Source organism: Juglans microcarpa x Juglans regia, chromosome 7D (genome assembly GCF_004785595.1).
Source record: "Juglans microcarpa x Juglans regia isolate MS1-56 chromosome 7D, Jm3101_v1.0, whole genome shotgun sequence".
In the NCBI taxonomy this organism is placed as follows: domain Eukaryota; kingdom Viridiplantae; phylum Streptophyta; class Magnoliopsida; order Fagales; family Juglandaceae; genus Juglans; species Juglans microcarpa x Juglans regia.
This window is the reverse complement of record NC_054606.1, coordinates 4,268,767-4,294,283: the sequence shown is the minus strand read 5'-3', so window position 1 is coordinate 4,294,283 and position 25,517 is coordinate 4,268,767. Positions and strand designations below refer to the sequence as shown.

At 35.8% G+C, this 25,517-nt stretch overlaps 1 protein-coding gene across 2 annotated transcripts; it reads left to right on the top strand.

Moving 5' to 3' along the window:
* The first annotated feature begins 13,210 nt into the window (after positions 1–13,210).
* LOC121238739 (putative disease resistance protein At3g14460) lies at positions 13,211–17,083 on the top strand. Of its 2 annotated transcripts, XM_041135747.1 has the most exons (3): positions 13,211–15,793; positions 15,876–15,905; positions 16,071–16,203. In XM_041135747.1, exons 1-2 carry the CDS (start codon positions 13,237–13,239, stop codon positions 15,893–15,895), a joined length of 2,577 nt encoding a protein of 858 aa, XP_040991681.1. In that variant the 5' UTR covers positions 13,211–13,236; the 3' UTR covers positions 15,896–15,905; positions 16,071–16,203. The 2 variants fall into 2 exon arrangements, with proteins under 2 accessions (XP_040991681.1, XP_040991680.1); XM_041135746.1 differs by having other exon boundaries at positions 13,214–15,905; positions 16,071–17,083.
* Positions 17,084–25,517: the final 8,434 nt, after the last annotated feature.

Sequence of the window (25,517 nt, the reverse complement as noted above, 5' to 3'; positions counted from 1 at the left end):
GCCATTAATATCACGCTTTTCAGTGCAATCCTTGTGAAAGTTGGCTAGTGTTCGCCTTTGTGCAGTTTAAGGCTGCAGATTCAAGTCCGAAAGGTATGATTGATGTCAACTTAATTTCAAGGGTGGTTAAAAATGGGAGTGGGTTGGGATGAACATTTGACTATCACTAACAGCTTTCGTGGACTAAACAATGCTGAGCCACTGATTTGGTGCCAGCTTCTTGGAGAGCAAATGGGTAGAATAATTCCATTTAGTTCGTCTTCATATGGCCAAACTCTGCAGCTTCCATAACAGATCATACAATTATCAGTTTCCTTAACTTGATATGGAAAAGTAGAAGTTTCTCTTCTCAAGTAGCCCATTTTACTTCTCTGGAACCTGGTTGTATTTACTTTGTACGCAATCACCAAGCTTTTATTTTGAATATAGCCATTGAAGTAGAACATGATCTTTGAACTTCCTAAATGTTGATCCGAAATTGTGTACAAATTAGAAATGTTCGTCTTTGTAGCTGTAACCAGTGTTAAACTTATAAAAAAAATGAAGAGAAGTCGAACTGTTTTGGAATTAGCAGTTATCTTTAATGCAATTTTTCTCTGTTGCTTGAAACGTCACCAGGTAATCAGAAAATCGATTATTGGGCTTGGGACAGATGAGGATTCTTTAACAAGAGCAATAAAAATTAGAGGGGAGTATTAAAAATGTACAATAGCAGCCTTGACAAGGCAGTTATTGGTGACACTGATAAAACAGAGGATTCATTGCATAAAACAGCGGGATTCATTGCCTATTATTTCTGCTGGAATCATGGATGAAGACTTGGGAACTTCAGTATATACACGTCCGAAGATCAAGGATACAGCTCAATCAAATCCTTGTCAATAAACTCTGGCGTGATAGCAGCCTTGTGTTTAGCCTGCAATCAAATCTTTGTCAATAATTCTAGCGTAATAGCAGCCTTGTATTTAGCATTTAATCTTGTAATTATCCTTTTGTAAGGAGATAGAAAGTTGTATAAATATACATGATCACACACTGATTTGCGTGTTGTGAGATTTCTCCATCTGTTCTAATATTTCAAATTTCTTTTAGACACATCAGGAGACCACAAAAACTTCTTGATGACTTTGCTTGGATAAAAAATATAAATCATTCTGATTTCTACCCATACCCATCTCTGTTTGTTTTCATTCGATCCATCACCTTGGATTGCTTTTTGGTATCATTGGATTAAGATTAGTGATACATGTGTTGGCTGCAGAGTTGAAACTTTTAACTGTTTTATCTGTAAATCTAAGTTGGTTTATTGTATATATAATAAACCCATTTTTATTCTTCACATCCAGTTCTCCAATTGTTGTTGGCATGCAATTATTTTGTTTTCTTCATTGTTTGGTTTCTTTTAAGGTGCACTTCCATATTTCTTTCTGGTCGCATGGTTAGATTTACATTCAACACCTTAGAAGGAGACTCGTTGGACTGAGTGGCGAAGAGTGGGCTCCCTTTCTACGTTTGTGTGTTGAAGTTTTATAGCATTAGCGCGAGTTTGGATGATATTGATTGGATTAGCTTCTAGAAGAAATCAATTTGAATAGACAGTACGAGGGCACGAAATATCATTTCAACTAAAAACCTCAACTGTCCAAGAGAAAAAAAGTAAAAACATCAGCCATGCATGCGTCAACCTGTACAGCTTGAGAACTGGGAATCATAGTTGGCTTTGTACTCGGAGGAGACCAGACTATAATAGACAATGTAAGCACACAAAAAGGACAATGATCAAACTCAGACACTCAAAACATCGGAACAAGTTGTTTGTGTATCTGTGAGAAGTTTCCTGTCATAAGCTGGAAATTAAAAGGAGGGTTCAGAATGCGCACCAAATCCCTTTGGCTCGGCTGTCTTTTGTGCTTCTTGTTTGCTGTGAGATGCTATGGCCTGGCCACTTCAGATACCTGTTTTTTTTTTTTTTTTAAACACATGGATGTTTTGACAAGTTATTTAGGTTGCTTCATTTGTGGGTTAAAGATATTGACTTTCATTGGCAGTTAGCAGATGATGGTTTTGCATTGGCATTTTTTTTTTTTTTTTTACATCCTAACATATGATTCGCCATGGTCTTGTGCTTTTGCTTGTGCAGAGCTCAGTGTGTACCATTTAAGAAACCAAATGATGCTCCAATATTTAAGACATCATTTAAGAAGATAGTTCCACACCCTATCCCAATTGCTAAGTATAACCTCCTAATTCCACCATCCATTCATATGTTCAAGAAGGCATTGTCGCCTTCGGTTCCAATTTCAACTTAAGAAACCTCTTTTCCCACCAATTTATACTTTGGAAAAGCCATTTTTACCACCTTTTCTAAATCTTTAGACACCATTTCTTCCACTCATTCCTATTTTTATGTAGTCACCACTTATCCCCAACATTTAAGAAATTACCTCTTCTCAACAAGGCATTGCCTCCCATTCAAATGCCAATCAATTGCAGAGGGACAGTGCAATTGCATGTCGTTAACTTGATATTATTCCTTAATTAATTTGGTTCCTTCACATGGTTTGGCCCCAATTAATTAATGGATCGACAGGAATCTCATAGTCAAAGACCGGAGCATGCATGATATGCCAACTAACACAGACAAAAATAAAATTATCAAAGTGTCGACAAATTGGTTTTCGAACTCTCATTTTTCTTTGGTTCCGTAATTTAATTAAATAAATAATGTGCCACTTTTATTTATATATTCAGAGTTGTAAGTAGGGTAGTCTTCGCTTATCATATAATAATGGAGTTTTAAATGTGGACTGTGGAGTAAGCATTGGAGGGTGGCATTTGATCCTAAGAAGTGAGTTAGGAGTCTTCATCCAGATTCCAACCCGAAAATTCAAATATATCCTGACCGAAATTCGGATTTCAATTCCAGACCGGATTGGCTCAAGTTAGACCCGGGCAGAAAACCGGATGGATCCGGATTTTTGGATATCTTTTTAGCAAAAGATGCTTTTCATCGGAGATAGAGAAGAGGGGCGTCTGCAGCATTAAATAGACCTTAGGCCCGTATTCGGGCCCACTCTAAACCCATTATAGCCAACCACTCAGACTCGTCTTTTGTAAAGTGCTGTCACCCCATCTTTATTACTTTCTATTCTGATTCAACACTACATATATTGTTATTCTAAAAAAAAAACATTACATATATCTAATAAAACAAAAATAATTGTCCAATTTTTTAATCCCCACAATTTTTTTCTTTTTTCTGAAGTGGAATGTGTTTTAGTTTTTAGAATGAATAAAGATATATATAAATTTAAAATATATAAGCTTCTCGTACGTATTTTATAAATTAATAGACCCTATCATCAAAAATGTAAAAAAATAACTTTTTATGGTAATGCATACTTTTTTTACTAAAGCCTTGCACAATGTTTATGTACATGAGAGTTGTCTCTGGTATTACTCCTTAAAAATTCAATTTTATTAAGTACAGTAGGTATATGCAAACGGCAGGCAAACTTAAGGAATAAAAAAGTAAAAAGGATAAAAGCAAATCAGACCTCTCTCTTCCTCTTTCTTCTTTTTTAAAAACTTTTCTTTCTTTTTTCCTATTTTCTTTCTCATCTCTCTCTCTTTTTTTTTTTTCTTCTTTCTAAGATCAATTATAAAATAATTGATTCTGTGTTTTTTGTCCAAGATTTTTGAATAGATCCATCTGTAAGATAAGTTATCTTCTTCATATACTAACCCGTTATCTATATATAGATTTTATGTCAAACAACTCTCTCTCTCTTTATTTTTTCTCTCTAAGTCTGAGTCGGTACGCCATGGGAGTAAAAGATGGGTACAGTTGTTCAACTTCCTTTGTGGGTGCCTCCACATTTGCCTTATAAGCTGACAACCACTCTCCCTGCTTTTTCTCTTACATAGATTTCGTTCTCTTGTATTTTTTTCAGTAGCTAGAGGCAAAAATTTGACTAGGTAGAAGCTAGAAAGAAACGCAATTAACTTCATCATTTTTTGATTTTATCAAGAAGAAATCAACACAAAATTTTCCCAACAGTCACAAGTCCGTGTTTTTCCCTCTAAGATAAAGACCGTTGGGAGTGGAAGGGGGTCCTCCATGAAGTGAGTGTGCTCAAGCTAGTCAGTCTACATTATTATTCATTCTTCCCGTTATTCTTATTTTTATTTGTAAGATGTTGATTTAGTGTGTATGGTTGTAAGTTAATAACTTAACATCAAACACCAAAGAAAGAAAAATTGTAATTAAAATTTGTTTAGAATGGTGGCTTCAATCCCGTAGAGAACAGTCATCTGTTGAGAAAAAAAAGTGGACAGAAAGAGAGAAAGAAAGTGGGAGAAAGAAAAGAAGAGAGTGGACCCAGACGATTGCATTTTGAGTGCACACCTCGACTGTATATAAAGTTTTTCTTAAAAATGACTATAACACCACTACCCAATCGTCCTTCATGAACAGTTGTCCTCTCGTCTTTTCTGAAATTATCAACTGTGCTCAAACATTATTTGATTGATCTTTTCTTCAATGAAATGTATGACATGCAGAGAGTCAATCCACAAACAAAATCCAAAAGTTCACGAGCAATGAATAAAAGATCAATGACAGATAAAAGGACAAAAGAAGAATAAAACAAAAATAAAAAAAGCAGGAAAGCGAAATTTGTCATCCATGTTTTTGATTTGTCATTAGGTGTGTTTTTTTAGTAACAAATCGAGTTATAAGTAGTTATCTATTAGTTAACAAATTTATAATTATTATTTATGCGTCAGTCCATCAGATACAGCTCATCATGTCCAAAAAAATATTGTAGCTGCTCACTTCTTTCCTCCAAGAAAACATGATTCATTGACATTAACATTGAATGGTTTTAAATGCCTTTTTTTTTTCTTTTTTTTTTTTTTTACATCTTTTCAAATGTAGTTACTCTCTGCAATTTAGCAACATGTTTTTCCTTTTTCCTGCTTCCCTTCCCTTTACCATGATAAAGTAAATTGTTTCATTATGGCCTGATTTGTTTCTTTAATTTAATTTAGTTGAATTAAATTGAATTGAGTTAAGATGAGATAAATATTAAAATTTAAATAAAATATTATTAGAAATAAAGAGACTATACGTTGACAAGTTGGGCTGAATTTAAATGTTAAGTTTAACTCAGCTGAATTGAATTTTTTATGAATAGTAACGAGTTGAGTAATGGAGAGAGTTATGTGAAATCTATTTAAACTGAGTTTAAAATGTGTTTTGATGTTAAGATGAGTTTAATACTTTTTATAAAAAATTGAAAAAGGTTATGGATCTTATAGAAACTGAGACACAAGGATAATTCCAAAAGAAACTTCAACCACACTTTTATTGATTCTGAGTCTCTGACTAACATTTTTATACAAGACTCAATTCTAATTTAGGAAATATACAAACTTAATGACAATAATGACAGTAGTTACTAATAACATAATTACAAAGATTATATCACATGATTCTCGGCAAGCACATACTACAGCAGTTGTGTCCATGATTCTTGGCTTTGAATTAGCTTCTTTGAATTTCCTGATTTGTGTCAACTTCCCTTATATGCCCCTGCAAAATTGGACTTCCATCGGTAAGACTAGTCTTATTTCTCAGAAATTCAGTACGTTACTTGGACAAGGCTTTGTCATTAAATTTGCAAGTTGATCTTGAGTGTGAACATGACGAACATGGAGTGTTCCTCTTTGAACAAGATCATGTACAAAATGAATATCAATCTGAATATACTTCATCCTTGAGTGTTGAACCGGATTAAAACTTAGATGAGTGGCACCAAGATTATCACAAAGAAGAGAGAGTTTCTCCTTGAGAGAAAATCCAAGTTCATGAAATAAAGCAAAAATCCACATAGTTTCAAACGCAACATTAGTAAGAGCTCGATATTCAGCCTCGTAGATAATCGTGCAACTGCTCTTTATTTTTTGGAACTCCAGGAGATGGGATTGGAGCCTAGAAAGCTGATATAAGCTAATGTAGAAGTCCAATCATCAATGTTTCCAGCCCAGTCAGCATCACTATATGTTGTTAGACATGAAGCTGCAAATTTTTTTAGTTGAATACCATGAAAAATGGTCTGCTTAAGATACCGAAGGAGACGCTTGGTTGCTATCCAATGTGTGACAATTGGCTTATGCATGAATTGGGACAACTTGTTGATCACAAATGAAATGTCAGGACGAGTCAAAGAGAGGTATTGCAGGCTGCCTATTACTCGCTTGTATTCAATGCTGTCAACAACAGCCGTCCCATACACTAAAGAAAGAGACTGGTAGTGGAAAGAGGTGTGGAAACATCCTTGGCACCAATCATGTTTGTTGTCTCTAAAAGATCATGAACATATTTATGCTGTGATAAGAACAACCATGCACAAGTGGATATGACTTCTACTCCTAAAAAAAAGTGAAGAGAGCCCTTGTCCTTCAAAGAAAATTATTCACCAATTTTATAAATAACGGAATTCACAAATTGGGTATCACTGCCCGTAATGACAAGATCATCAACGTAAACTAAAAAATAACAAGTGATGAGATCACGTCAATAAATGAACAAAGAAGAATCAGCTTTTGAATTTTAAAAACCGAGTACCAGGAGAGCATTCTTCAAAGCTGAGTACCATGCCCAGGGGGCTTGTTTGAGACCATAAATGGCTTTTCTCAGCCTGCACACATGATCAGGTTTGGACATGTCTCTAAAATTAGGTGGTTGCATCATGTACACAGTTTCAGTCAACTGTCCATGCATGAATGCATTATTAACATTTATTTGTTTTAACTCCCATCCATTTATAAGGGCAATGCTTAAGACAGATTGTATAGTAGCCGATTCAACGACGGGGCCAAAAGTTTTTTTATAATCAAGTCCAGGACGTGATTATACCCATTGGCAACAAGCTTGGCTTTGAACCGATCTATAGATCCATCTGCTTTCCTTTTAACTCTAAACACCCATTTACATCTGACGGGAGTACAATTTTTTGGTGGAGACACTAGGTCCCATGTGCCATGGCGCATAAGGGCAGTAAGCTCACTGGACATGGCTTCACGCCACTGAGGATGTGATACAGCTTGGCTCACACACGTAGGTTTAAGAGTGGGTGGAATTGGATGTTTGGTAACGATGTGAAGTTGTTTGGGCTTGAAATGTTGTTCATTGACCTTGAGACCATTTTATGGGTTCGGGAAGGAAGGGTTTCGGGTTGGGCAGAACTCATGGGATCGGTAACAGGATCAGGAGCAAGTGATAGTGATAATGGAAGATTTGCGGATATGAGATTTAAATTAGAATTTAACAAAGGTAAATTCGAATTTAAAGCAGATGAATCCAGGGAAACATTAGAATGAGAAATTGCTTGAACTGGATGGGTAGAGATGTTACTTGGAAGTGATGCGGTAGTGGCAGCAACAGTTTTTGAGATCATTGATGGCAATGACGGGCATGGAGAGACACTCGCAGGAGTTGAGGCAGAGACGACAACAGAAGGAACAAATGGGAGATCCTGCAAAATGAAGAAGGAAGGGGACTTATCCGAAACCAAACTCACAGTTGGTAATAGGCTGGGTTGGGAGATTGGGCTTTGGAGCTCATCGAATAGAACATGCCGTGAGATGTACATCTTGTTGGTTGTGAGGTCTATGCATTTATATGCATTTTGATTCTAAGAGTATCCAAGAAATATGCACGGGATGGACTTTGGTTGTAGTTTGTTTATGTTGTAAGGCTTTGTGAGATGATAACAAAAACACCCAAATTTTCAGAATTTGAGATAGTTGAGTTTTTGTCCAAAAAGGACCTCAAAAGGGAACTTGTTTTGGAGAAGTGGAGTGGGTTGTCGATTTATGAGATAGGTGGCGGTTTGAAACGCATGAGGCCAATAAGAGAGAGGAAGAGATGCATCATGAAGTAGAGGATGACAATGACGACGTTCATAAACACCATTTTGTTGGAGAGTGTATGGTGCAGTGGTGTAGTGACTAATACGATGAAAAGATAAGTATTTCATTAAACTTATAAATTCACCGCCATTGTCAGAGTACAAACTTTTTATTTTTGAGTTGAAGCGTGTTTCCACTAAAATTTTGAATTGTAGGAAAATGCTAGACACGCTTGATTTTGTAACCATAGGATAGAACCACATGTACTTGGTGCAATGATCAACAAGTATAAGACAATACAAAGAACCATCTAGGCCAATATTATGAGCGGGACCCCAAATATCAGTATAAATAATATCAAGAGGAGCATGACTTTGAAAGCTAGTGGAACGAAATGGTTGTTGATGTGCTTTATTAATAGAACAAGAAGTATATGAAGATGAAAATTTATTTGTTGTGAGCGGAAGAGAAAAATAATTGACAAGATTTTGAACGATTTTAAGTGATGGATGTCCAAGACACTTGTGCCATCTGTCAATCGATGTTCGTTCGTGCACATTAGCAACCATTTTAGGAAATGATGCCACCAGTGATGTCAAAAACATGTAGATGCCATTTTCACATGCACCTCTTAGTAATATCACCCCCGTGTTATATTCCTTCACAAAAAAATAAGACGGATGAAGTTCAATGAAAACATTATTTTGCTTAGTAAAGTGATAAACAGAAATTAAATTCTTGTGAATATTGGGAACACAGACTGTATCACACAAGTAAAAAAATTTTTTGGGTGAACGTAAAACTAGAAAACCAATGTGTGAGACTGTCAAACCTGTACCATTACCAAGAACAACTTCATTAGTTCCATTATATTCAGAATAAATAGATAAATTTTGGAGGTCACCAGTAATATTGTAGAAAGCTGCCGAATCAATGAGCCATTTGTTTTCATTGGCATTGGAGGAGGTAGCACAATTTATCATCACTTCATGTTGCTGCAGCTGTGGACAAGTCTTGGCTGTATGGCCCAATTGATCACAAAACTGGCATTTGGGCTGAAAATGTTGTTGATTGGAATTGGGCTTGCCCGAATTTGAGCTGAGACGACGCTAGTCCTTGGGTTGTCCAGGAGAGTAACGATTTGAGCCTTGTTGCCGTGAGGACCCATTCGATTTAGTGAAGCCTTTCTGGTGTTGACCTCCAGATGAACCAGTCTTCCTGCTCGTGAAGTTAGCCGCAGCAATAAGCTGCTGGGTCGCAGCTTCCATTCTCCTCAAGTAATTTCCGTGCCCCACAAGCAGGTCATGCAATTCTTTAGAGGCAAGAGATTTTTCCCTTACTCGAATGGGAGCAAAAATTTTCCTAAAATCGAGACCCAAGTCATTGAGGACATAGAGAGTGAGATCGTCGTTGAAGATCGGGTGATCTATGAGAGTGATTTCATCGGCTAGAGCTTTGATAACATGTAAATAATCTGAAACCGATCGATTTCCACGCTGGATCAAGGTGAGTTCTTCCTTGAGTTGCATAGCTCTTGTATGCGATCTGTTTGCATACATGGTTTTTAATTTTTTCCATGCCTCATGAGAGGTTTTGGCAATGGCGATGAGTGGGGTGATGGTAGGGGATGTAGAGGCAAGAACAACACTTAGAATAAGTTTGTCTTGCTGAACCCAATGATTTCTGCCAGAAATGGAAGATGAGATACCATTAGAGGTTGGACACAAAGAGTCACCATTAACATAGTCCATAAGGTCATAACCAATTAGAAAGGCTTCGAATTGGGCACGACACTGTGGAAAGGTGGAGGGTGTGAGTTTCTCATTGATTTGGGCAGTGATATTAAAAACAACAAGTGGTGAATCGGTGGAAGAGGCTGGCTGAGTGTTTGGGTTGGTTGGGGTTAGGGAAGACATGGCAGGGAAAAAAAAAGAAGGATCGAAGTCTCGTTAGAGTTTAGGCTCTGGATACCATATAGAAACCGAGACATAAGGATAATTCCAATGGAAACTTCAATCACACTTTTATTGACTCTGACAAACATTTTTATACAAGACTCAATTCTAATTTAGGAAATATACAAACTTAATGACAGTAATGATAGTACTTACTAATTACATAAGTACAAAGATTAAATCACATGATTCTCGGCAAGCACATATTACAGCAGTTGTGTCCATTATTCTTGGCTTTGAATTAGCTTATTTGAATTTCCTGATTTGTGTCAACTTCCCTTCTAGATCTCACGTATAAATATGTTTTAAGTTGGAAAAGGTTATGTGTCTCACATATAATAAGGTTTTGAGTTTGAATGAGTTTATTAATTTGAAAGTTAGATATTAAGATGTTAAATTCAACTTAAAATTAGACTGAACTCAACTGAGTTCGGGAATCAAACGCAGCCTTACTGTTCACAAACCAATGATTATTTTAGTCCAACTATCCCGCTCTTTCCTTCCGTCAGAGTCTCAGATGAGAGTACGTTGCTTAAAAGCAATATCTATATAGAAAAAGTATTTGCACCAACCCACTGTTTAGATCATCCAAAACACACCATAGGAAAATGACCAAAAATACTCCCAACAAAACCCACTTCCCTCCCATTTCGAATTTCATTTTTCCTTCCTCTCCCACCACCCGTGTCACCCAAGGCCTCCCCCCCTCGCCCATCCTCGGGCGTCGATTGTCAAGGTGGCGGCAACTGTCGAGGTGTCATCAACTGTCGAGATGGCGATAGTCAATCAGTAGTTCGGTGGTGGATTTGGCCGTGAGGGAGATAAGACCCGTGAGAGAGAGGGCATGTGAGGGAGAGAGAAACGGTTGGTGTGGGCAGTCGGTGTGGGTTGGAGAAGGAAGGTATGACCGAGAGATGGACGTTCGGTGTGCTTGTGGGCGGCGACACGCAGCTATAGGTGGCGGAATGTGAGCCGCGATGTGGGTGTGTGGGATTAGGCTACGGGCGTGCGTGCGGAGGAAGAGCTTCGGGCCTCAGGCTGGGGAGGAGGATGGGCTCGGTGGTGGTGGTCAGCGGCTGCAGTGGGAGGCCAAATCGACGGCGGTGGTGGTGGATCTGGTCTGCAATGGGGACAAGGGTGAGAAGAGAGAAACGGAAAGGAGGGGAAAATGGGTGAGGAGAGAGAAATGGGTTTAAAAAAAAAAAGTGACACATAAGGTGTGCTACAGATCAGCCGTGAACAAGGGCTGATCCGTAGCATTATTTATCTATATATTACTGATGTTGTACTGCTTATATTAGATTAAGATGGACACAAACAGTACGTTACATTCCTAATTAATAAACTTGAGTATGCACATGAAATTAGTTTACTTCTATTTTTAGGGGTGAGAATATTGATGAATAAAATCCATGACAAAGGTAAATGCAAATTATGCAGATATATGAAATATATGAGAAAATAATTAGGTTGGGGAAAAAATAGTTATAAAATGATATTTTAAGTAAAAATAAAATTATTAATTAATATAAAATATTATTAAAATACATAATATTATATTATAAAAAATTATTATACAGTCTACGGGCATGACCTGCAAAGCAGTCCTAAATGAAATACTCTTATTTCATTTATCGATAAAACGGAGCGTTTCCAAAAACGTAACAAAACCAAGGAAAGCTCACATCTATAACTTCCTTCCTTTCTCAGTGAAATTCAGACGTAGTTCCCTTCCTTCCTCGGTAAAATCCAGAGCTGAGCAAAGGAATTCGCTATGCGACTTTCAATAAGGAAGTCGTTTCTTATTGAAAGTCGCTATGAGTATATAGGAAGTCGCTACTTCCTATGCGACATTGTGCTATGCGACTTTACGTCGAATATTTTTAGCTTATTAAATGTATATTTTACCAATGTTTTACTTCTTGGAATGAGGGAAGACATTTGCTGTAGATTAGACAATTATTTAGAGAATGTGAACCACATGTTGCCAGATATTCAGAATGATTTAGAAGCCTAGAAGGTATTGGATGGCAAGGATCTAGTGCTTCTAAAGAACAGATTTCAGAGAATGAAGACTTTATCCATTGGACACACGTTTGAATATACAATGCCCCCACACACGTGATCACGCATAACAAGAGTAGGTGGCCCAGATGCACGGTAGTTAGCAGATAAAGAAAAAAACAAAATTTAAATATGCACGGCGATGTAGTGCAGTTCACACAAAATTAAATTGCTAAAAAAAAAAAAACCTAAACTTTATAAATGGCAGTAGAGGACCCACATGCACGGCAGTTTGCAGATGTCCAAATACACGACACAGAAAGGGAGAAGGAAATCGAAATGAGTTCAAATTTTTGACTTGTTTTTTATTTTTGAAATTTAAATATATTTTAATTTATTATTATAATTTTTTAAAATTTTTAAGTATTAATAATATTAAAAAATAATATTTTATCATCTTAATTCAATTTAATTCAACTTATTTTAACTTAATAATATTTTAATAATATTTTGATCAATTTTATTATAAAATAAAGATTTTTTAAGAGTAATTTAAATTTAAAAATAAGTTAAAAAGAATTGAGATAATTTATAAATAGTAGAATAAAAATTAAATTTTATATTATATTTTATAATTATTTTGAGATTTAAAAAAATTAAATTATTTATTATATTTTATATAAAAATTAAAAAAATTTATAATAATAAAATATAATAAATTAAAATAAATTAACGTAAATTTTAAATTCAAACGAAACCTTTATCTGTTCCTATGATCGGCCTGTAAAAAATTAACGGAAAGAGTAGATTTATTTATTTATTTATTTATTTATGGTGTGGTAGACCATCTCATCAGAGTGACAAGCATTTTGCAGCTTTTTTTTTTTCTGTTTGTTTTTTTGTGATAGACCTTCTCATTGGAGTCAGAACAAGCATTTTTGTTTGTTTTTTTGTGATGGACCATCTCATCAGAGTCAGAACAATCATTTTGCAGCTTTTTTTTTTCTGTTTGTTTTTATTCAGGATAAGCATTTCGAAGCTTCTAGCTGGCTACTCTGAAAAGTTAGAATAGCTGTCATCTCCGATGAATTAGAAAAGATAAATGGAAGGAAGCACTTTCCAGGGATTTTCTCGAGGCCAGCTAATTAATTAAAGAGTAAAATTTATTAAAGTATGTGTAAACAGTCATTTAAAAAAAAATAAAATTTATTTTTTAAAAATTTATTGTAATAAGATGATCTCCTTTCATCTTCGACATATATAAAAAGCAACATATAGCTTACAACCTGATCTTGCTTTGCTGTTTGTTAAAAAATCTTCTTCATTTTCTTTGATTTCTTTCATTTCGAAGAAGAAAAACATGACTGAGGTGGGAACGGCATTTCTCTCTGCCCTCCTTGGAGTCGTATTTAATAAAATGACCTCTCCAGAGGTCGTTGGTTTCTTTTGCAGAAAAAAATCAACCAAAAAACTCTTAGAAAAGATAGAGATATCATTGCGGTCAATGAATATGGTACTGGAAGACGCGGAAGAAGGGGAAGTTAAGAATGATAACGTGAAAATGTGGATTGATGACCTAAAAGATGTTGCCTATACTGCAGAAGACATATTAGATGAGATTGCTACTGAAGCCCTCCAACGCCAGTTGCGTGCTGAATTCAAACCCGTTGCAGGAAAGGTACGAAACTTCATCTCTAGTACTTCCCTTGATCCTTTTATCCATCGCCTAAAGCCAAAGATTCAAGAGGTACTTGAAAGACTAGAACATCTAGCAAAACAAAAGGATTATATGGGTCTACAAGTAGGAGTTAGAGAAAAACAATATCCTGAAAGGTTGACCACTTCTTCTGTTAGAGAGTCCGACACTTTTGCTAGGGATGAGGATAAGAAAAAAATAATTGGCTTATTGCTCTCATCTGATGCCGAGGACAATGAAATGTGCGTGATTGCCATCGTTGGCATGGGGGGAATCGGCAAGACTACCCTTGCTCAACTGGTATACAACGAAAGTAGGGTGAAACAACATTTCGACCTTCAAATATGGTTTTGTGTTTCAGAAGAATTTGATGGGCTCAAGATAATGAAATCAATTATAGCTCAGGCTGCAACTTCGTCAGCTCGTTTTACTGAGGATCCAGAGCAGCTTCAAGTTACACTAAAGAACAATTTGAACGGGAAGAAATTTCTTCTTGTTTTAGATGATGTTTGGCATGTGAAACCCATTCATCGGGAGTTCCTAGGCCAACTCTTGCAATATGGGGCTCGAGGAAGTAAGATCCTTGTCACCACAAGGAATGAAAGCGTTGCATTGGCAATGAAGGCAACTGAAACTCATCATCTAAAGCTATTACCAAAGGGTGATTGTTGGTCACTTTTTGAAAAACATGCATTTCGTAATGGTATCTCTAACGCAGATTCAAAGATAAAAGAAATAGGTACACAAATTGTGGAAAAGTGCAAAGGTCTACCTTTAGCAATCAAAGCCATTGGCAATCTCTTGTGGTCTGAATCAAATGTGGAGAGATGGACGAATATATTGAAGAGCAATTTATGGGATCTTCCCATGGAGGGGACACACATTCTTCCGGCTTTGAGGTTAAGTTATAAGTATCTCCCCTCAAATTTAAAACGATGCTTTGCTTATTGTTCTATATTCCCAAAAGATCATATTTTTGAGAAAGATGAATTAGTTTTGTTATGGATGGCGGAAGGCTTCTTGCAACAATCCGAAATAGAAACTATGGAAGAAGTTGGCAATCGTTACTTCGATGCTCTTGTATCAAGATCATTATTTCAACAATCAAGTCGTGTAACTAACTCAGGCTTTGTAATGCATGATCTTGTCAACGACTTGGCAAATTCCGTGGCTGGGCAATTTGGCACTGATAGTATAAAAAAAATTGTGAAGGTGACTCGCTATGTATCGGATTTCAGCAAAAGTTGGGGTACATTCCAGGATATTGACGATGATCTTTTAAAGGCTAAACGATTGCGCACTTTCCTTGCATTAGATTTTTCAAGAGTACGGTATTGGGAAAACAAAATACCAAGGACAATATTGTGCTTAAGAGTTCTCTCCCTAGTCAGAATAGGCATTGGGATAACTAAGCTGCCTGATTCAATTGGCAAGATGAAATATCTACGTTATTTGGATGTTTCTTGGGCAGAATTTAACAGGTTGCCCGATTCCATATGTGATTTGTGCAATTTGCAAACTCTGAAGTTAACAGGTTGTTATAATTTGGATAGATTGCCAAAAGATATGTGGAAACTCATTAATTTACGTCATCTTGAAATTGATCGAACTGACAATTTAAAGGAGATGCCGATAAAAATGGATAGATTAAATTGTCTCCAGACGTTGCCAAAATTCATCGTCAGCAAACATGACAGTGCCAGTGGGTCTAGCATTGGAGAATTGGGAAAACTAAAAAATCTTCGAGGAAAGCTTTTAATTCAAGAGCTCCAAAATGTTGGATCAGCCGATGATGCTTTGGATGCAAGCTTGAAGGATAAGGGTTACCTCGAGAAGTTGGTGTTAGAATGGAATATTGCTCTAGAAGAAGTACTTGGTATTTCAGAAAGTCAAAGAGGTGTACTTGAAAATCTGCAGCCCCATGTGAACTTGAATAGTCTCTCCATCAACTGCTACAGCGGGAACGGTTTTCCTGATTGGATAGGAGGGCTTACTTCATTGTCTGAGTTGAATTTATTTGATTGCAAATATTGTGGTGCCTTGCCACCCCTTGGGTACCTACCTTTTCTTGAGAAACTCTACATTCATGGGCTGGATGGAGTTGTTACTGTCGGTCCAGAATTTTATGAAAATAGTAGTAATTCTTCAATGAAGCCATTTGGAAGTTTGAAATTTCTGACATTCAAGAATATGTCAAATTGGGAAAACTGGCTTCATTTGGATGCAGAAAATGAAGTTGAAACTTTTTCTCAACTTGAAGAGTTGTATATTAAGAACTGCCCCAAGCTGAGAGGAAGGTTGCCTGTATATCTTCCTTCGTTAGCCAAACTTGATATCGCCCTGTGTGGTACTTTGGAATCACTTGCACTTCCAGAACAACAAAAACATGATGGAATAACGGACTTCAATAATCGTCTTCAAGAGCTACGAATCAGTCGTTGTTCCTCACTCGTGTCCCTTCCCAGGGAAGGTTTACTCTCAACATTGAAAATACTTTCGATCTATGATTGTAAGAAGTTGGTGCTTCCCATGCACCGGCAATATTCATCCCTTGAAGAATTGTACTTGAAGGATTGTTGTGATTCCCTGACGTCTATTTCATTAGACCTATTCCCAAATTTGAAGAGTATTCAAATCTATAGGTGCAAGAAATTGAAATCTCTAGAACAACATGGAGGTGATTTAGTGATAACAAAAATTGTAATATGGGGATGTCCTAATTTTGTATCTTTTCCAAAAGGAGGATTGCATGCCCCTAACCTCGAAACGTTTTCCCTCGAATGTTGTAAGAGCTTGAGGTCAATGCCGCATAAGATGCACATATTCCTTCCGTCTCTTCGTTATTTAGAGTTAGAAAATTGTCCAGAAGTTAAGTCATTTTCAAAAGAGGGACTCCCTTCCAATATGGAGAAAATTGTGATATTGGCCTGTAAGAAACTCATTGCTAACCGGAAGGGATGGGGTTTGCGAACACTCCCCTCTCTTAAATGGTTGGAAATCGGCGACTACAAATTAGAAGATCATGTGGAGTCCTTTCCTGGGGAGCTGTTGCTACCCACCACCCTGACCAATCTTCGGATCAAATCAATTAGAAATTTGAAATCATTGGACAATGAGGGGTTTCAACACCTCACCTCCCTTGTACAATTGCGGATCCATGGCTGTCCAAACCTCAGGTACATGCCAGAAGAGGGCTTCCCTGCCTCCCTTCATTTTTTAGGGATAATGAAATGTCCTGTGTTGGAGGAAGAGTTGGAAAGTAAAAATGGAAAAGAATGGCTCAAGGTGGCTCGAGTCCCCAACATAAAGATTGATGGCAGACCAATTCAAGGAGACGATGAATGGAATACAGGTGAGAGCTCCATGCAACCTCAAAGCTTTTAATTAAGTTATAAGATCAAATTTTCTTAAACAATAATAAAAGTAAAAGTAAATGAAATATGATTTGGCATTATAATGTGTAAGTTGATGTGAGCATTGGGAATTGTTTTGCTGATTTCTTTATTAACTCTTTCTTTTGTATCCATATAGAATAAATGCGTTTTTTTTATTTCTGTTTTTGATATATACAAATACGTATATCCATCTCATTTCTTTTCCCCCACACACAAACACTTACATACACTTTCCTATTATTTTCTCCGTGCAGTCAAATTAATTCTCTTTTTCTTTCTTTTCATACTATTTTATATATAGATAGTCACAGATTGGGAATCGATCAAAGGACTCTTGTACGGCTAGATGATCCCTATTAACAAGTTCTCGGTACGTACAACTTTTCGTAAATAGGGTCTCTTCAATCATCTTTATTTAAAATTCACACTAAGAAATTACTTTTATTTTTCAAAAACGAATGCAATATATGACTTCTTGATCTTGGAAAAATCGTGACACTCATTTGGTTGCTTTTTTTGCGTTATATATGTTTATTATTATTATTTTTTTAATTCTTGAAAATATAGAATTAATATTATCGGATGTTATCATAGAATCCACAAATGTCAATATATTTACTATGTTTGTTTAAATTGCACCGTAAACTATTAAAATTGGCAATTATTTACATCATAAAGAACGAAAACCTGACAATTTGTACTCTCAGCGCTTGACATATTGCCTATATGATCAATATGTTTATCACCTACGTAATTGATGCTACTCATTAGTAAATTGGAATAAATTAATTCTTGATTTTTAAATTTTATATATATATATATATGTATGATGAAATTTGGGGTTCGTATTTGAATCTGAATTGATAATTGAATTGTTTTTATTTAGGATAAAGTTGATTTGATTCATGAGAAGTGAAGATATTTGCTTAAATCTCGAGTGCGCGCGCGCCAGAAGCAACCTCCTACCTACCTAATTGCCATGCACATTATTGCCCTCCATTTCTATATGCACTTTCAAATCAATCATGTTTTCTGATCGCTGAAGGGAATGGCTTGGGAAATTTGCTAATTCGATTACATGGATGGGAGTTCAAAAGTGAATCCTGGCATGGCTTGTTGTGGACGTGTGATTAGAAATCATGATAGTAAGTTTGTTTATGGTTTTTCTTGTCATATATATGGTTCATGGGACAAACATTTCTGCTCAACATTCTGATTTGAAATATGGTTTATTATTATTATTATGCTATCATTTGCAAACTCAAGAGCTATCGATATATATAAATGTTCTTTTTACTCGGTTTTTCACTAACCAAAACATTTATATTGCATGTATGTTTTGGATCATGCACACAACAAGAAAAAAGGATTTTTCTAGCACTTAAAATCGTCGTAAATACCCTTAATAATAGTTGCATTTGATCAACTTTGGATATTTTATAATCAAGTCAATTTCGAAGATATAAATCGCCGAAATTGCCTTTTTTTTTTAGCGATAATGAATTATCGTCGCAATTATGTCTTACCAATAGGTAGGTGTGTAAATTCAAACCGGAAAATCGGAAAAGGTCCGGTCCGGAACCGGTTTTTAAAATCTAAAAACCGGCCGGTTTCGGTCCGGTTCCAGTTTCAGGATTTTTTGGACCGGACCGGACCGGTTGATTAAAAAAAATAAAAAATAATATTTTTATATATAAGTTTTATACAAAATATTTTATATATATTAAATACTAATATATATAAGTTTTATATATAATGTATAATTATAAATTTTTATGTGAAATTTTTATATATAATATATATAATTATATATATTCATATATGAAGTAATTTCTTGTTATAATTTATAAATTATTACATAAAATGTTAATATTAAATCACTAAAAGTTTATAACTAATACTAATATATAACTTATAACTATACTAATAGTCTAATATTAATACTATTATATAGTCTAATATATTAATAAAAGTATAAAACAATTGTTTTTAAATCAATTTTTTTTTATAAACAAATTTTAATAACAAATTGTGAAACTTACATTTTAAAAAAACAAGAAAACCGGATCGGAAACCAGTAAAATTGAAAGTACCGGTTTAGGAGGATAACTGGTGCGTAATCAGTTTTAAAAAATACAAAACCGGTACATACCGGTTCGGTCCTAAATTTTATCCAAAACCGGACCGAACCGGACCAGTTACACCCCTACCAACAGGTAATTGTTGCCGAAATAGATCTTTTTGCAGAAATAACTTATTGCTGCAAATAATTTTAATCGATGAAAAAAATATTTTCGACAAATTTTACTCACCGAAAAATGTTTTTCACAAAATTTTAAAAAAAAATGCAGGAAAACAAAATACATAAAAAAATCTAATACAAATACAAGTTTTGCAGGCTTCACAATTTTACCTTACACTATGGATTGCACTAATTAGGGTTGTACACCGATGGGTTTGATGTCTATTTCGACGCAAAACCAATACACCACTAACGTTTGCCATGGGTCTATGGAACTGGCAAAAATCGTGGGTTTGCGGAGAGAAAATCGATCATATCGTCTCGATGTGTGTTGATGCAGTCTTCAGTCCACCATCGGCATCTTTTGTGAAGGAGTAATTGAGGTTACGAGGAAAAAGCCTCACAACATTGCTGCCATGGAAGAAGAAGAAAGTTACAGAGAGGAAGAAGACGACATGGGGAAGAAGAAGAGAAGAGGAGCGGCGGGGGGGGGGGGGGGGGGGGGGTGGGTTTGAAACGGCACCGTTTGACTTTGTTCTATTCCTTTTTTTTTTTTTTTTTTTTTTTTTACTTTCAGCCTCTAAAACGTCATCGTTTCACTCATTTAAGTGAAACGACGCCGTTTTATATACATATATTCAAAAAAATAAATAGAAATAGATCGGATCGGCCGGTTCAGCAGTTTTCTGGGATTCAAATCGGCGCCAAACCACCGATATCGGTTTTCCCTCAATTCCTCTCGACAGCCAACCGGTTCTTTGCCAGTTTCGACCGGTTCCGTGCTCCAGCAATCAGTCTGATCGGTTCACAGCCAGTTCCAGCGGTTCCTGTACACCTCTAGCACTAATATTCTTTTTACATACTCAAAAAAGATCCAATATACGCTACTAATATGACCAAAACAGGCATCGACTGTGTTTTACAATATATAGTTTCTAACCAACTAGAGAAAACATTCTGCTTGATAGTTGTTCGCTCCAATACACACTATTTAGTATTTACCCTAATCCCCGTGTGATCCTGCCTTTAGAATTAGTATGCTCTACAAGACCTATTGATCTAACCTTTATAACTATGACCATTACATGCTAACTACAACTGTAATATACAATATCAAAGACAAATTTTGTAAGAAGCCATGGGAAATATAGTAATTGTATTGAGAATTCCATAAGTTGCAGGAGCTCACCCAAAACCACTCCAAGGTCGTAAAATTCACCATTAACAATTCCTATCAGGTATGTCATGCATAAAAAAAAAAAAAAAAAAAAGTTTGCATTCCAAGAAAAATATGTCAAGTACAATAATAGGAAAGCAAAAATCGAATGGCAAAATACACTCTTCAACTCAGGAGAAAAAACAACAAATAAAATAACAAAAGTCCGTCAGGAAATGTATGCCAACACATGCATGAGAGAGAGAGAGAGCTGATGGCCATTACCAGCAGCTGTGCAGGCTGCAGAAGATTCTTCATCAGTGCCTCCTAAACATGAGCATCTTCCCTACTCCCTCTATTTGAGCTTGTATATGAGCAACATTCTTCATTCCGGCCATTAGTCTTATCCTGCAAAATCATAACTGCAAAGTTCCAGTGAACTATAAGGAAATGATAAAACCTAAAATCAACAGTTGAGCTGCTTCATGTTATGTTTTATGGTCTCACCACAAACATTGCTTGGTGTAAAGCTTAGTATTTTTTTCAAAATCTCATGAAGAAAGCTTTAATTGATGCAGCTAGCTTCTATTTTAAATTCTCACCACAAACATTGCAATTTGAGCTGCAGACCCCAAAGCAACAACTAAAGTTATATCCTACATTTGAGCCCAAAAGATTTCACTAATTAGATTAACAATCTTTTTGTTATTTCAAAAGAAAATGGCACACAGGAAAATTAAAGCCAAAAGGAAAATTCCAGAGCACATAGAAACAAGCTTCTTAACAAACCAAAGCTGCTATCATGCACTGGAACCACAACTAACAGAACCAAAATTTGATTGCATGGTAGTAGTGTATTTTAAACAATACCAAAATAATTAACAAACCAACCCAGAACCACGACTCATATGCACAAAACAGACCCACAACACAGATGCACATAAAAAGAACCACAACTGCCTTCTGCACTAAAATGCCACTGCACTAAAACAGAACCACATACCAAATGAAGTTTGTAGTGCGTGCGGTCACAAAGGCCAGTAGAATGCACAAAACACAAGCTGAAAACCACTTCTCTTTCTTTTATATTTTCTTTATAAGTTTTACGAATTTGAAATATAAAATAGATGTTAAACACATGTAGAGCATCTGAAGGCATGAACCTTATTGTTAAAAAAACAGAGATATTCCAATTTGGAATATTAGTGTGATTAGAATTTCTGTTAGAAGACAATTTCTTTAATAAGTTGGATTAATATACAAGGCATAAACATGCACAAATTAGCATATAAAACCAAACAAGAGGTAAAACAAGAAACAATATTCCAAACACAGCAAAAGCAGAGATGATCCAAATAATGCATACCTTGCGATACCTATAGGTTCGCTCTATCTATCAGCAAAAATTGGTTCTACCAGCAAGCAAGAAAAGTGTTCAGCAATTTTAATGAAGCAGCAATTATTGTGTTCAGCTTCATAAGTGTTCTGAAATTTTAATGAAGCAGCAATCAAGAACCCCAAGTTCACAATATTTTAACTCAAGTCAGGTACTTCATGTATGGTTTAATAGTCAGGTACTCAAGTCAGGTACTTCAGGTACTCAAGTCAGCTAACTATGTATACAACACTGAAAAGTAAACTATATTAATAAAACTTTACAATGTAAAACAGGATTAAAAACTACAAAGTATGACTAAACTTTGGCAATCCATGTTAATTTGGAACAAGTTTAGTGGTAATTTGGCTAGTGGTAAAGATTTTGGTGCCTATGGCTAGTGGTATGTGTGATATCCTTGGTGTCCATGGCTAGTGGTAAAGATTTTGGTAGCTGAAAAGTTTATTATTCTTAATTTTTTTTTTTTTAAAAAGCACAAGAAGTAAAATTTTGGAATTTTTTTCAACTAGAGGCAGAGGGAGGCCTAGCTAGGCTTAATATGGAATATTGGAAATAAATTAAAGAGAGGCAGCAGTAGTCAGATAAGCTAAGGCGACCTGCATGCATAATGCTTAATTTGGGTCATCAGCTAGATAGCAATCAATTTGTAGACATGAATTAATGCGAAACTAACAGTATTACTTTGAAACCTCATGCAAGCAGCAATTAGTCGTGATCATTAATCAACTTTGGCTATGGAGCCCACAACTGCATGCCACGCGCACACAAATTAAAAATGATCTTTAATCTGATCCAATGTAGTACAGTGCAAAACAAAATATGAATGTCCACAAAAATCTGAATGTAGTACGCGCAAATGAAGAATGTAACCATGGTCTTGTATACTCTTGACATATGCAGTAAGTACCTGCAGTGATAGAATCGGAAACACCTTCTAAGTTCACATGTTCACATCTAAAATTATCAACATAAATGATGTTTAAAAAGCCTTTAAAAGGGGAACCTGAAATTGGCCGTTGCAGGGGATGGTAGGTAAATCACCACAAGAACATAATAACAACACTAAGAATAAAACGAAATAACTAAAGGAAACAAAGATCACACGCAAGACACAGAAAACCAAAGGGTTTAAGTCAAATTGACTCTGAGAAGAGAGTAGACTCAAAATAAAAAAACCTAAAATCAAGATTACTTTCCAACAAAATGCAATAGAAAATAAAAAAGAACCTAAAATTATCAACGGAACACCATACAAAACTACAATCCACTGGTAAAAACCCTAATCCTCTGTTTTCATGAAACCCTAATAGAAAAAATCTCCCAAACATGCTAAAATCGATAGTCATTGTATAAAATCAGACTGATAATACAGTATTCACGAAAAAAAAACTAAAAAGGATAACTAGAGAGAGAGACGAACGGAGAAGGAGAAAGAGAGAGAGAGCAGGAGAGAGAGAGAGACACTCACCTGCTAGGTGAGGCGGTGACGGCGACGGCGACATCGCGGTAGCGGCATAACGTGGGAAGGGGCGGCAGTGCACAGGCTCGGGGAAGAAGGTCGAATTCGAATATACGAAGAAGGTACCGTGATGAAGACTGGGTAAGGCTTGGGGGCCCAACCCGTCGATTTTACCCCGTTGCTACTAGATTTTAAAGTTGCGTCGAAATTTTTTTGCCGTTAAAAGGCATAAAATCGCTGCATATATGATCTCGTACCCCACCGTGTTTAAATTGTAAAAAGGCCGCGACAATTTTTATTTTCGCTACAGTAATTGCGGTGCAGCAAATTTAAAATCGCTGTAAAAGGCTTTTTTTTTTTCTTTTTTTGTAGTGATCTCATCAGTTCTTGCAAATTCAAATCTTTAGACTTTTTGTTCCAATTATGACCTAGATTCTACTCAATATATTTTCATAAGAACGTGCCAACATATTATTTTTACATCAAAAAAAATATAATCATAACATGTTAGAACGATGATGACGACGACCATGCACGCTCTTGCATGCTCAAGAATAAGTTTGATTTTGCAACAGCTGCATCCACATGAGGAATTGAGAAAGCAGAAGATATAGAGGCTTGCATCTTGCAGCCTAAGTATTAGAAATATTCACATTTTACCAAAACTTAAACGTAATTCCAGTACAGATCTCAAGAGTTTAAAAAATAAAAAACCTTACAGGAGTAGTCATGATGATGTGTTACGTACTAGCCTAGCCAATAGTGCAGAACCTTCATCAAAAGAAAGTTACAGGTTATGACATGATTGAGAGTCGAGAGCCATTAACAATTAACGAGCATCCGTTGACATGACTATAAATTAACTATTATAGTTCATTCTTTCCTGGGAACAGAGAGACATGTTTATAAGGTTGATGTCTGGCACATAAAAATCTTACTTTAAAAATAGCAGGCACATGGGGCGCATAGCTGTAGAATCATTCCAAAATCAATATATGAACCTACGAAAAGAAGGCCAACATGTGCCTATCTATATAAACCTTCAGCATTCATATTCAAGTCTTTTAATATAGAAGTAACAATGTTCTTAGAAAATGTTTTTCATAGCGCACACATGAATATAGTGTGTAGTGTCTTGTATTATATACCGATTATGCAATAAATGTGCAGCTGTACATGAGACATGATCATGCAGCTGTATAAAACAGATTACAAGGTTTAAAATACGGAATTAATTAATAACAAGGAATTGGGTTTGATTTAGTTGACTTGAATCCTTAACATGATGGAATTAGATAATCACAAGGGATTGGGAGGTGTGACGGCAAATATGGGTGGCTGGTCGAGAATGGATAGAGGACGGTGGATTCCTGGTGGCTAAGCAGAGATTGATGGCGACAACAGTTTCTAGTGAAAAAAAAGGTCGAATCTTTTTTCATTATTTGGTTGAGGAAACACAGTGAAGGAAAGAGAAAGAAAGGAGTCGACGGGGTCTTATGAAAAAGAAAGGGACATCGTGTGTGGTGGATCTTGTTGGCCAGAGTCAAAGTCGGCAGTTTCTGAGTTGCCAAGTGGTGTTCCGACTTCTCCTTAGTGTCTTCGGTAATTGGTTTCGGCAAGGTGGGTTGGTGGAAAGGGAGACTATGGTGGCTTTGTGGAGTGGTTTCTAGGTTTTTTTTCAATATTATTTTTTTGTGCAAGGCTATGTTAGGTGGCTGAAAATTATGGAAATTTGTTATATTGAGAACATGGCACTTTTGATTGTCTCTACCACACGATCTAGCATTGGTTTGCCGACTTGAAATTTGAATAATCAGAGGCTCTCTTCCTTCTCCTTCCCCTAATTCTTCTTCTTTTTTATTTGAATACTTTCATGGCAGGGTTTTATTTATTTATCGTTAATATTGTAAATGGGCATTTTCATAACAGCCCTTCGAAAGAGTATTGGAGAAGGGACAAAATGGGTATGATTTCCATTCTGATTCTGTTTATTTCTGTACAAATTCAAGTGGTATTTTTTGTAGTAGTTTTTTTTGTACAAATCTGAGTGGGTATGATTTATTTATTGAATTTATAGAAATTTGAAGGCATTTTGTTTGGATTTGTGGAACAAATTATTGTTATTTTTTTTAGATCTGAACATATTTTTTGAAGATTGTTTCAAATTTGGTTTAATTTAATGTATGTATATGATCTGAGATCTACCCTTTATGTATCTCCAATTCTCTAAATGGAATTTTTTTTTTTCTTTACATCTGAAGGGGAAGGAAAAATGGTCAAGAAGCCACTGTTAATAA